We start from the raw sequence: 12,726 nt of genomic DNA, 5'->3' as shown, positions 1-12,726 counted from the left end.
CCACTGACAGCAAGACTACTGAAGTGAGCATGTCAACCAACCCCAGTATGTCCACCGACAGCCTGCCAATGACTACAAAGCCCAGTACAACCAGTGAAGGTAGCAATTCCACCACTGATCCCAGTTTGACCAGTGAAAGCGGCATTTCTACCACTAATCCCAGTTTGACCAGTGAAGGAACAGCTCATCCTCCTCCAGGTGGACACATGTTTCTCTCTAACGTTTCTACCTATGTTGTGCAAGGTGGCTACCAAGCCAGAAGATACAATAATCCACCTCTGAGGCCCAAAACCTACTTCATACAAGTATGCAAATACAGATGCTTTGAACTACGCAAGATTAATTTCATGCGACATGTCTCCTAAAAATCTTAATGTGAAGATCCACTGAGTGTGGCTTGGCAGGACCTGAAATTCAACCCCATTCGTTTTCCGTGGGACACGAACAAATTGCTTTACAAAGAAGTGTAAGAAACACCCATTTTTTCATGATAATGTGAATACGCCATAATGAGACCAGGTGCAAGTGACTGCATTCGAAGTTAGAAGTTGGGGACAATGACAATGGCATTTTTTTTTAATTTTTTTTTTTTATTTATTCATTTTTTATATTAAAACCATTTTCCTGCACCTTGCTTTATCTGGTGCCCTCCCATCAAAGCGTACACGCTGCCTTTCCATAAATGATTTCTAATTGGCAAGCAATATGTTGATGTAATACACAGAAAGTTTGGGATCTAAAATGGTGAAAGCTGTATTAATTATGTTTAATGTAGACTTTGATGACTCGGGTAACAGGGACTCAACTTGAACAATTTGTCAGGGACCCGTACATGAACACTGGGGACTCTTGACTTGACTTGGATTTGAGATTTAGTGACCGGACTACAACACTGGCTATACCATGAAAAAAGACAGAGCTGAGCCCTTCTGTTTGGGTTAACATCCGTCCATCCATCCATCCATCCATTATCTATACAGCTTATCTTGAAGAGGGTCACAGGGGGGCCAGAGCCAATCCCAGCTGACAGTGGGCGAGAGGCGGAGTACACCCTGGACAGGTCACCAGTCTATCACAGGACTGACACACACACACACACACTCACACTCACACTCACTCTTATGGGCAATTTAGAGTCACCAGTCAACCTAAGCTGCATGTCTTTGGACTGTGGGAGGAAGCCGGAGAACCTTGAGAGAACCCACGCAGGCACAGGGAGAACATGCAGACTCGGCACAGAAAGGCGCTGGGTTGGAAGTGTTTTGAACTTCAGCTGGCCGATATCGCCCCTTGTAGACTGAACTTGATCACCTCAACTGGTCTGTTAAAGTGCACATTGACTGTGTTCACCTGGGACACATGCTGGTCCAGGCATTATCGTTTCTGTCTGCATACTTAAGTGAATTATGTTTCAGGCCTAAGTTCCTTTAAAAGTAGAGTTCACGTTGTTTTTTTTTTTTGTTTTTTTTATCACTTTCACCAGAAAATGTCTTGTTGATCTTCAAAGCGACCAACCACTTAAGCAATACTTTGTTGTGCAGTGACAGTAGGTAGCTCTGTAAACCTAGGGCCACGTTTAAACAGACTGACCTCAAAACATAAAAATCCTCAACATGTTTGAAGAGTTTGTAGTTAGTTGAATGAACGCCAAGATGGTCTTGCATGCCTGTTGTAGACAAAGTTCAACAGTAATTTTCTTACCCAATCTGTCCAAAGCTGTGGATATTGCATGAATGCAGCATTAGCTTCCCGACTGTTAATTTACAGGTAACAAATCTTAGACCAAACCAAAATAAAAGAATTTCAGTCTTGTAAAGAACTGATCACACCAACCAACAGTCTTTGACTACTTTTTTTTTTTTTTTACTACTCAATAACCTATTTTTATATAATTGTAACCACCTTTTTGCTACTTAGAAATCAAATCAGTTTATAATATATTTATGAATAAATGATGCTGCTTTTGGCTGCACTTATTGGCTGGAGTCAACAGCAATACATGTATTTGGTAACCTTTGTTCCTGCAGTGATTGTACCGTCAGGGGATTACACGGTAGTGGACATGGCAGCACTTGGTGCAACCCTGGGTATCCTGCTGTTTATCTCTCTGGTGGTCATCGGGGTGCTCGTCCATTGCATACGCAAGGGGAAAGCAGACTGGAGGAAGATCTATGAAGCCAATGTGTTTCGAAGCTCTGTGAGTTCAAAATTTGTCTAAGTAGTCTGAGTCAAGGCAAGTACAGGGAGTACCAAAGTGTCTTCCATCCTCACACCTGTCCCTGAAAATGATTATTATACATGCTGCTTTGCTAAAGTTACACATACTCTGTAATTATAAAGGCCTCTTATTTACTATTTAGTGAGATGCAATGCACACTGCAACCTTTAGTGGTTTGGCAGGGTTTGAAACTATTAATCCTGGTTTTAACTGTCTCCCTGACTGTGGTGTCTTTCCACAGCTGGGTCAAAGTTCAGGAGCTCCTAAGAAAGGCATCCAGTACACCAATGAGGCCTTCCAGAACGATGAAGATGGAGGCAGCATGGGCTTCAATGGACCAAAGGGGGGAAGTGTAATGGCTGATGGGGCGCCACGAAAAGTGGTGGACATCCCACTCAATGAGGCCAAAGTGAGGTCTTTGGCATCGTTGCATGCCCTCCTTCCTGACAACACCAGCCAGGCGGGCTCGGACAAAGTCGACAGTGAGAAGGAAGTGAAACCCATCCTAACCAAGGAGAGACGAATGGAGGAGGGATACAAGGCAGTCTGGTTTAAGGAGGACATTGACCCTGCTGCCAAGGAGGAGGTGGTCATAATCCCAGACAGCAGGGAGGATGACAGTGAAGAGGAAGACGGAGAGCAGTTATCCAGCAGCAGGGATGAGGATGAAGACCACAACCAACCAATAAAAACCCGAAAGGTTGGCTTTGCTGATGCAGATCTGGACAGTGGACTAGGGGTGAAGATGGATGATACAGCAGAGGATTCACACAGTGATGAAGTGTCGACCGTCAATCTGGACCACCTATAATAAAATCTAATAAGTCACTCCTGTAATGCTGGGCAATAGGACAGATCATGAAACACTTAAGAAAATTTAACCTTTTATAACTTTTGTGCCATAATTATTGTAAAGATATTCATGATTGAGTTGCACATGTTCTGTGGAAGATTATTTAAATTTATATCAGCATTTACTGATTTATGGTCACTAAAGTCACATATTTTAAAAGTACTTCTTGGTATTGGATTACAAAATTTTTCAAGGCAATTTTTTCAGAGAATGAAAGTTCTGTCAGCAGTGTGTTTTACCCTGTTCCTTGAATTTCATAACACGTTTTCTTTTGCAGCAGACCTAGCAGTAAAGATGGTTTTGAGAGTGTGAGAGGGAAAGAAAATCTTATTTACCGAGTTACTGATATACCGGGTTAATAATTTACTGGTCGTCTTGGCTGTTCAATGACGACAGATGAATGCATCACGTTGTTTAGAACTAGAAACACGGAGCAGGTGATAAAATCAAACATGTCAGCTGTTATTCTCTGTGATAATAAAACCCTCCCTGCTGATACCAGAGACTATAAAACATTGTGACCGAAATACTTTGAATCTCCATTTCACTAAAACAATTAACATGTTTAACTTCTGGAGAAATAAAGATACAAATAAACATCTGCTTGTTTGGCTCAAGCTAAAATGAAGATCATGTTGTACTGTATATTAACAGGAGATCTAAACCACTTTAGTGGGTTAAGGATTTATTCTTGTCTCCTGACTGTTGGGTTCAGGCTATAATTAATTCCTTATGGCTTATATTGAATAATGTTAATATCTTGCTATTTACACAAAAGAGGAAAAACATTCCTTCTGAAACTACAGAAGAATCCAACCCCCAGGTGCTGCCCCCAACCGGCTGAAGTGGGTACTACACAAACGACTGGTGACTGTCAGAGTTTGACACCTGATTTTAGTTGAATAAAAACATGACTTTTTACAACACAAAGCATTTCATTAAAACATTTAGACATTGTATAAAACTCTTACATTTGAAAGACACAACAGGTCAACAGCATTGACATGGGGGGGCCACATGGTATTAATGACAAGCATCAATTTAAAAAATGTAAACAGCAGAAACATCTTATCAAGAAAGTAAAGAACTACAACAGATTAAGCATTAAACAAAGAAAAAACTGCATTCTGTTTTAACTTTAGCCATGGAGAAAAGCTAAGGAAAGCAGGAAATAATAATTTCACCTTTTTTAGACCCTTAGGCTATGAAAGAAAGCTAAAGTAAAAGTTAACTTCTCTATGATTACTACATGTATTTCATGTTCTGCCTGTGCCTTTCTGCAGCTATCCCAGTTAAAAGTTTATCTTTACGCTAGGAGAAAAGCTATAACTGAAACAAAAGACATCAGTTTGTGGCTTTTTGTAGCATTATCTTGTAACTGGGAAAGAAAGGCTATAGCTAACGCATAAGCCAAGTAAACTGATTATTTTTGTTAGCATTAGCTTTTAGCTAAAACAGAAAAAGCTAAAAGAAAATTTTGTTACTTTAAAAAATGTTTACAACCACATTAAAAAGCATACTGTAATATCACCTGTAAGGCGATATTAGTTATATAATTGTTTATGTAACTCCAGAGGAAGACGTCCAGTTATTGTATCCCCTATGTTCTTTCATCAGTTTTTTTTTCTTTTTCTTTTTATTAGAAAGTCAGTTAATTACCTTTACGTTTTGGTCGGATTGCTGCTGGTAAAAGTTGTGAGACTCTAATGTGCTTTAATGCAAAATTATTTGTACTAACTAATGATTTACTTTATTGTTAAATAATCTTTTTTGCCTATTATTGAATTGTTTTGTCTATGATGTTTGACCAACAGTCCAAAATTCTACAAGACATGAAGTTGCAGCAACAGCATGACTCAGGTTTTTGATTGATAAGCAACTTAAATGGTTGATTCATTAACAAGAGTGTTCATTTTCCACTAATCAAGTAATATTTTCACCACTAATACAATGTCTAATAAACATTAAAATGTAATATACATCTATTGAAGTAAACAAATGACACCGCCTGTAGCCTGACACACAAACTGCAGGTATACATGTTGATAAATCCCAAATGTATACAGTATTTTAGACTGTAAACCAGCATTTTACCATGTGAACAGAAGAAATAAATTTTTTCACATTAAAAGCCCAACAAGTAAGGGAGGGATTGTGTTTTTTAGGCTTTTAATGTGAAACTAGTTGTCTTTGACAGTGATGCAAAAAATGGTGAAGTATAAGTGACTAAAAAACAAACAGTGAATCAGAAGTGTTAGTGTCAACAAAATACAAGTGTTTCTGGCAGAGTGGTGAGCATACGCCATGACCCTGATAGTACAGGTGATGTCACCCATCGTCATTGTTTTCTACCAGACTTTTATTTGTTTGTGCAAGTTATTTGTACACTGGTTTATATTTGAGAATGTACTTTTAACGCGGATGGTAGAGGACTGTTTTGTGTGGACTTTCTATAAAGCCATTTAAGAGCAGTGATTGTATTGGACCGGCTGACATGAAACTGGTGTTTGGTTGATTTAACATCAGCTGATCTGAGTGAAATTTTTTTTTGATGGATCACTGTGTAATCATGTGAAAAAAGAGCAGCGGGTCTAACTCTAACCCTAAAGTCAGCAGCTGTGTGAAGACGTCTCTGGTGAGAAAAGCGAAACGTTCCAGTGGGTGTATTGAGGCAGCCATCTTGTGAAGGTGTTACTAAGTCTCAGGCTTGACGGCTGAAGTCATGGTTACAATCCTCATGTACTGAGTGGAGATGGCGTCGAAGGCCTCATCTCTGTGCATCATCGCACCAAACACCATCGGCTGCAACAGAACAGAGGGAGCATCAGCTGGAAATAGCCCATTGTTTGGACACACCTTCACGTTGAATTGAATGGCAAAGTAAACCAATCTGCGCTTAGCTTCTCAGGCCAACACTGTCTTTTATCAAATCACACATGTTCCTGTCTAGTTTCACTGGACAGCCTCTGAAAGTTAAAATAAGGACTTTCAAACTTCATACAAACCTGAACCTGATTTACTTTACTAATTCATTTCTTTTTTTACAGTTATGGTTCTGGTTCTCATTCATCCCTAACTGGCTGCCTCTAATAAATGTGTCGGAACAACTCAGCATGTTTCTGTGAGCCGCCATCACTGTAGTGTTTTCAGTGATTCAACTGTTGAATGTGTTTGTTATTTCAACTGCAGTTTGACTCACTACTGTTCCTGTCGGACAGACTGATGTCACTACAGGGAACATCCAATCATACTATCTACCCCCATCTCTTACCTTTTGGGTGCTTGGCGTTGCTATGGAAATACCCATCCCTGATCCAGGCAGCACTGACAAAACTTTGTACTGTGAGGGACAGAGAAGACAAAACATTTAGTTCCACATTCATATATATTTTATTTACGTGAATCGGCATCAGCCACTGTTACACAGAATAACAGGAGCAAGTCAAATGTAGAATATGATTGAAGCAGGACACAGAGACACTCTGCAAACCTTCTGGATGTCTTTGATATCAAGCAGTTTGATGACTTTGTTCCTCTTAGAGGATCCAGACCTGGAGCTGGAGACCTCGAAACACAGATAACTGAGGAGACAGAGGAGCCTTCATTAACCTCTGTTCACACAAATGTTCAAAAAGAACAAGCCCAGTCACTGCGAGATGCACCTCAGGACAAACGCTGCCATTTGATGCTGAGATTCAAAGACTCAAACTCATTCTCAAATCTATGTTGCACCTTCAAATCCAGGACCAGCTCGAGTGCAGATACCGGACCAAGGTGTCAGTCCACTTGTTTGGGCTGGACCAACACTGAAAGGTATGTTTACTACACAAAACTATGCTGAAAAATATTTGTTTACATGAAGAAAACTAGGCTTAAGTTAAATAAAAGTAATCTCTGAAAGCAAAAGCTACTTTGTGAACAAAATGAATGATTACGACAGGCGATTTGTGCAGAGGAGGGAGATGTTAAAGAAACCCCATGAATTCTGATCTGACCGCTCTGACAGCACTCACAGAGTCACAGGTCAGATATGAATCAGATCTAGGAGCACATATGCCAATTTAAACTGGCATCAAATGATCCTCATTGTCTGGTTATCGTCTGTAAGATAAAGTGAACTGACTTACTTCTCAGTGACGTAGAGGACTCCGTTGCGGATGTAGTCTGTCGGGGACTTCCTGTCTCTGTTGATAAGGCAGCAGCGCCAGCCGTTCTCACACACTGAAACAACAATTGTAGAATAAATGAAAAAAAAGGCATTTTTATGAACAAAGTCATGTGTGAAGTCATTCAGCTTCAATTCTAGTTTTAAGTGTTTAAGTCTGAAATCTGAGCACATTTTTTGACACTGTTGACCCTCCCTCCTGCAGATCCTCCCCCACCTGGCAGAGGGCGCTCACTCTCCGGCAGGCTGAAGACTTCGTGAAAAGCTCCTCTCTTGGTGCTGTAGTATCGCCCTCCATCCTCGTCACGGCCGACACCCAGAGGAGCTGCAGCCCCGAGGTTGCTCCGACTTCCCACTGTAGGAACCTGAGCAGGTGGACAGAGGAGGGGCGGGGCCAATACTGGATTAGCAAATCAGCAGCTGGTGAAGTGCTGGACTGCAGCATCCTAAGCATCACTGCAGTGAGAGAGTGGAGCTGCTGGCAGAGCAGAGAGACAACAAGAGAACAACTTACCTGTCCAGGTGTGCTGTGTAGCATTTTAACTCATAAACTGTAGCTGGCTATGTTTTCCATGGTTTTCTTTTTATTTTGCATATATATATATAAAGTAGAAAAATATTTAACTCTTAGTATAAATTTTAGAATCTTCCTCCAAATTTTTTTATCCGGCCTGAAGGAAAAACTCAGTTTTGCAGAAGACAAATTTTGGGACAGACTTGATGTGGAAATTCAGACAAATAATAGAACATATCATAAATATTTAATATTGGCGTATATGTCAGCAGATAAATAACAAGAGATTAAAGTACAGATATACTAAAGATATGTTTTGAGACATTAGTTTTTTCACCAAAGAGTAGGGACAAGTTTATATAACAACTGTAAAATGTCCTGCACGCTGCAGAAAAATGTAAGGGAACTTTAGCCACTGCATCCCCTCTCTACCTGAACTGATTTACAGTATTTGGTCTTACCTGAGGTACATCACAATATTAGTGTCAAAAAATTGTCTAAAACCTGAAAATTCAGGCAAGATCTGACCTACAACTTTCCTGAGAGTGGCGCTAGAGGAAAGGTCATGGGGTCATTGAAATCTAAAGAGAAGCGGGGATTATATCAGGACATTAGTTGGGATGTCTCACTCTCTAACAAAATTTTACCAAACACGTTGCCGACCAGCATAACAGCAGCTGACTGGTGACTGGTCAAGCGCTCTGATGACTCTACATCTGGACTTATAGTACAGACTACTGATCTCTACACTGATGAGCCAAAACATTATGAGCACTCAGAAGTGAATTATCTTGTAACAACGGTGCATGTCAATGTCTGGGATAGATAGAAAGTGTAGTCAGTGTGTTGGATATGGAAGACACCAGAAGGTCTAAAGACCTGAGAGACAGTGACAAGGACCAAATCATTATAGCCAGGTGACTGGGCCAGAGCATCTCAGGTGTCAGGTGTGAGCACAGACTGACAGTGGTCCATGAGGGAGAAACCACAAAGTCGAGACAGTGTGATGGGAAACGTGGTGGAACAACAGCTACGACCTCCAGCGGCTCCAACCCACAACTCACAGGACTTAAAGGATCTGCTGCTAACGTCTTACCAGAGTTTGGGTCAGCGGGTTGGAGTCGCTTCACCAATATAAAACTGACCCAGGTGGTCATAATGTTTTGGCTCATCTATCTATACTGTCACTATAATTACACACAATACACGCACACAACAGGCTCCTACCTGTTCACACTCAGACAGCTGAGAAAGAAAAACACAACAACTCAGAGAGACTAGCAATTGGGACCAGTAAGAACCAGTAAAGCACTTATCCAGTCTCCACTGGCACATGATTCAAGTAATTTACCTACTCCTGTAGTGATCCAGGTTGTAACTGTAAACCTGGCATTGTTTTCTCTGCAGACCTCAGATGTTTATTTACTTTCTGGGTTTCAGTTCATACTGAAAATAAGCCTGACGCTGAAGCTAAGAATATCTAAAACCTGAACCTCATGCTGGTGCCACAGGACAGGTCAGGGGATCACCAAGCCATTAGGCTTCATCCTCTAGGGACCATGACTGTCTGCACAACATTTTATGTCGAGTTGTGTGATCAGGGCCAAAGTGGCGCTGCCATGTCACTAACGTGGTAAAAAAACATATTAGATTCAGATTCAGTTTGGTGAAATTCATTTTCAAACATATCCAGTGTTCGGGCTCGCTACTCGTGAATACAAACATCTACCCACAGTGTAGTCTCATGATGTTGGCAGGGAAACACACCAAAGACCTTGTTTCCTCCTGTCATGTGACAAACTGACTTCAGCATCTGCGAGCTGCATGTCTGGACGTATGTGGGGGTGTGCACTGACCCGTCTGCTCAGCACGCTGCTGCTGTGCTCCTTCAGCTGCAGGTCGGTGGGTGAATTGGTCCAGATGATGTAGGGGGTGTCGAAGCGCTGCCTCAGCTTGGGACAACTCCTAAAGATGAAGTCGATGATGAAGAACTTTATACCTACATACACACCTGAGGAGGAGGATGAAGAGCAGGATCAAACACAGTCCTGAATCTCACTCCTGAACTCAGTGAACTGCACTCTTCAGGGAGCCTAACAATCGTCAGGTGGACACGGCCATGACCCCCATGGGATGATCATGTGGCTATGTTTCTGCTGGATGTGCATTCGGGCAGCCGTTCGCTAACTTGTTAGCTGACACTACTTCATTAGCTGATAATGAATGTGAGCTGTGAGCCTGCTGACTTATGTTTGAATATTTCTTCCCAAAAATCAGTCAATGTACAGTCTTATGCAAAAGTTTAGGCACCCCTTGATAAATAACAGATTTTGGTGATTTTTTATTTGAACAGATGTTAACACAGTTTCTCTTGGAAATGGAAAAAATGCACAATATTTTCTGCAAACAGTGATGCATAGTTACTTCTTATGCCATAAATTGAACAAAAATAAAAAATAAAAACATTATTATGGCATGGTGCAAAAGTTTGGGCACCCTACACAATCAGTACTTAGTAACACCTCCTCTGGCAGATATCACAGCTTGCAAACGCTTTTCATAGCCAGCTAAAAGTCTTTCAATTCTTGTACTTGGGATCTTCTCCCATTCTTCCTTGCAAAAGGCTTCTAGTTCTGTAATATTCTTTGGTCGTCTTGCATGCACAGCTCTTTTAAGATCTACCCACAAATTTTCAATGATGTTTAAATCAGGGGACTGTGATGGCCATTCCAAAACCTTCAGCCTGCGTCTCTTGAGGTATTCCATAGTGGATTTCGAGGTATGTTTAGGATCATTGTCCTGTTGTAGAAGCCATCCTCTTTTCAGCTTCAGCTTTTTTACAGATGGTGTGATGTTTGCTTCCAGAATTTGCTGGTATTTAGTGGAATCCATTCTTCCCTCCACCCGTGCAATGTTTCCTGTGCCACTGGCTGCAACACAACCCCAGAGCATGATAGATCCACCCCCATGCTTAATAGTTGGCAAGGTGTTCTTTTCATGAAATGCTGCTCCTTTTTTTCTCCAAACATGCCTTTGCTGATTGTGTCCAAAGAGTTCTATTTTAACTTCATCAGTCCACAGCACTTGTTTCCAAAACGCATCGGGCTTCTGTAGATGTCCTGTTGCATACTTCAGACGTTGGATTTTATGATGGGGACGCAGATAAGGTTTTCTTCTGCTGACTCTTCCATGAAGGCCTTGTCTGTGCAAGCATCGCTGCACAGTGGAACGGTGCACCACCACTCCTGAGTCTGCTAAATCTTCCTGCAGGTTTTTTGCAGTCAAATGGGGGTTTTGATTTGTCTTTCTGACCAGCATACGAGCAGTTCTGTCCGAGAGTTTTCTTGGTCTTCCAGATCTCATCTTGACCTCCACAGTTCCCCTGATCTGCCATCTCTTATTTACATTTCTTACTGTGGAAACTGCAAGCTGACAACGCTTTGCTATCTTCTTGTAGCCTTCTCCTGCATTGTGGGCGTCAATAACTTTCATTTTCAGGGTCTTACACAGCTGCTTAGAGGAACCCATGGTTGCTGGGTGTCCACAAGTGTGTGCACAAGGTTTGAAGAGTCAAAGTATTTGTACAGCTTTGAAATTGGCATTTACCAATGACAGCTGTTGCTGTGCATCAGATCTAACGAGCTGATTAAGGTCTGATACCTTGTGAGAGACTTTGAGACTCTGGAACTCTTAGGGTGCCCAAACTTTTGCACCATGCCATAATCATGTTTTTATTTTTTATTTTTGTTCAATTTATGGCATAAGAAGTAACTATGCATCACTGTTTGCAGAAAATATTGTGCATTTTTTCCATTTCCAAGAGAAACTGTGTTAACATCTGTTCAAATAAAAAATCACCAAAATCTGTTATTTATCAAGGGGTGCCTAAACTTTTGCATAAGACTGTAGCTTTAATCCAGGAAGTTACAACTCTGATATTTGATTTCCACAGAAGTAATCTGAAACCAATGAATGCCTCAAAGCAAAAAAATGAATCATAACAGAATCCATGGTCTGTGGAGGCAAATCACAGAGTATTTAGGATAGTTTTTGTGTGGTGTACTGTATTGTAAATGTATACACTGTATACTCTGTATAATACAACAGAAGTGTGCAGCACAAACTCTAGCCTGCAGCATGATCACACAGCTGCACATTATCAACATCACGAAGGAAGATTCACTGCAGTACCATCGGGTTAGACTGACTTTGTTTAGCTTGCTGTTCCTAATAAACTGGCAACTGAGTATGGATTACAGTGCATAAAGTGTATAAAGTGTACCTATGATGAATCCCAGCAGTTTGTACGGCAGCAGGCAGGAGGAGATGAAGGCCATCCACAGACCAACGTACAGCTTCTGAGTCAGCTCTGGCTTCACCCACATGAGCAGACTGAACGCACACACACATTAGAGATTACAGTGCATGTATAAAGTGTACCTATGATGAATCCCAGCAGTTTGTACGGCAGCAGGCAGGAGGAGATGAAGGCCAACCACAGACCAACGTACAGCTTCTGAGTCAGCTCTGGCTTCACCCACATGAGCAGACTGAACGCACACACCACATTAGAGATCTGTGCGTGGATCACCAGTTCAAAGTGCATGCAGACAAACTCACTTCTTTATCTTTTCCAGGATGTCGGCCATCTTCCCAAACAGATTCTGTGAGGACGAGACATAAACAGGTCGTCACAGCTCTGGCCAGGTCTCCTAATTGTGTCTGTTTCCTGTTTTGTGTGATTGGTGTGTGAGTGTGAGCTCTACTCCTGCGAGAATCTATGATAACTTACAACTGAGTGTTAACTGCAAGTATTACACGGATGAGCAGTTTAACAGCAATGTTAAGACTGAAAACAAATTATCATTAATTCACTTTAATAGCAGAAGTTTATATGCAAACTTTCAGAGTATAAAACATTATCTTAGTAGTCTAAAACATTCTTTTAATATAATTGCTATTTCTGAAACTTGGAT

General features: G+C 41.2%; 2 protein-coding genes across 7 annotated transcripts in view; one reads left to right on the top strand and one right to left on the bottom strand.

Moving 5' to 3' along the window:
* LOC109956372 (cadherin-related family member 5-like) overlaps positions 1-3,695 on the top strand; it is a 5,682-nt gene extending 1,987 nt beyond the window's left edge. For 2 of the 4 annotated variants that reach the window (XM_020593409.1, XM_020593408.1), the window contains exons 5-6: positions 2,028-2,197; positions 2,460-3,594. In XM_020593409.1, coding sequence (XP_020449065.1) covers positions 2,028-2,197; positions 2,460-3,029 — 740 coding nt within the window. In that variant the 3' untranslated portion in view covers positions 3,030-3,594. Of the gene's footprint in view, positions 1-6; positions 199-2,027; positions 2,198-2,459 lie in introns of those variants that run through there. The other 2 variants (XM_020593411.1, XM_020593410.1) reach the window with 2 other exon arrangements.
* Positions 3,696-4,005: 310 nt separating this feature from the next.
* The window catches only part of LOC109956371 (GRAM domain-containing protein 4-like), a 22,302-nt gene continuing 13,581 nt past the window's right edge, over positions 4,006-12,726 (bottom strand). For all 3 annotated transcript variants that reach the window (XM_020593406.1, XM_020593405.1, XM_020593407.1), the window contains 8 exons: positions 12,371-12,414; positions 12,191-12,300; positions 9,607-9,761; positions 7,454-7,601; positions 7,199-7,292; positions 6,562-6,652; positions 6,343-6,411; positions 4,006-5,873 (listed from right to left, as the gene is read on the bottom strand). In XM_020593406.1, the coding sequence (XP_020449062.1) occupies positions 5,766-5,873; positions 6,343-6,411; positions 6,562-6,652; positions 7,199-7,292; positions 7,454-7,601; positions 9,607-9,761; positions 12,191-12,300; positions 12,371-12,414 (819 nt within the window). In that variant the 3' untranslated portion in view covers positions 4,006-5,765. The remainder of the gene's footprint in view (positions 5,874-6,342; positions 6,412-6,561; positions 6,653-7,198; positions 7,293-7,453; positions 7,602-9,606; positions 9,762-12,190; positions 12,301-12,370; positions 12,415-12,726) is intronic.

This window comes from Monopterus albus, unplaced genomic scaffold (genome assembly GCF_001952655.1).
Source record: "Monopterus albus unplaced genomic scaffold, M_albus_1.0 scaffold19.1, whole genome shotgun sequence".
In the NCBI taxonomy this organism is placed as follows: Eukaryota; Metazoa; Chordata; class Actinopteri; order Synbranchiformes; family Synbranchidae; genus Monopterus; species Monopterus albus.
This window is presented reverse-complemented; position numbering and strand designations above follow the sequence as displayed.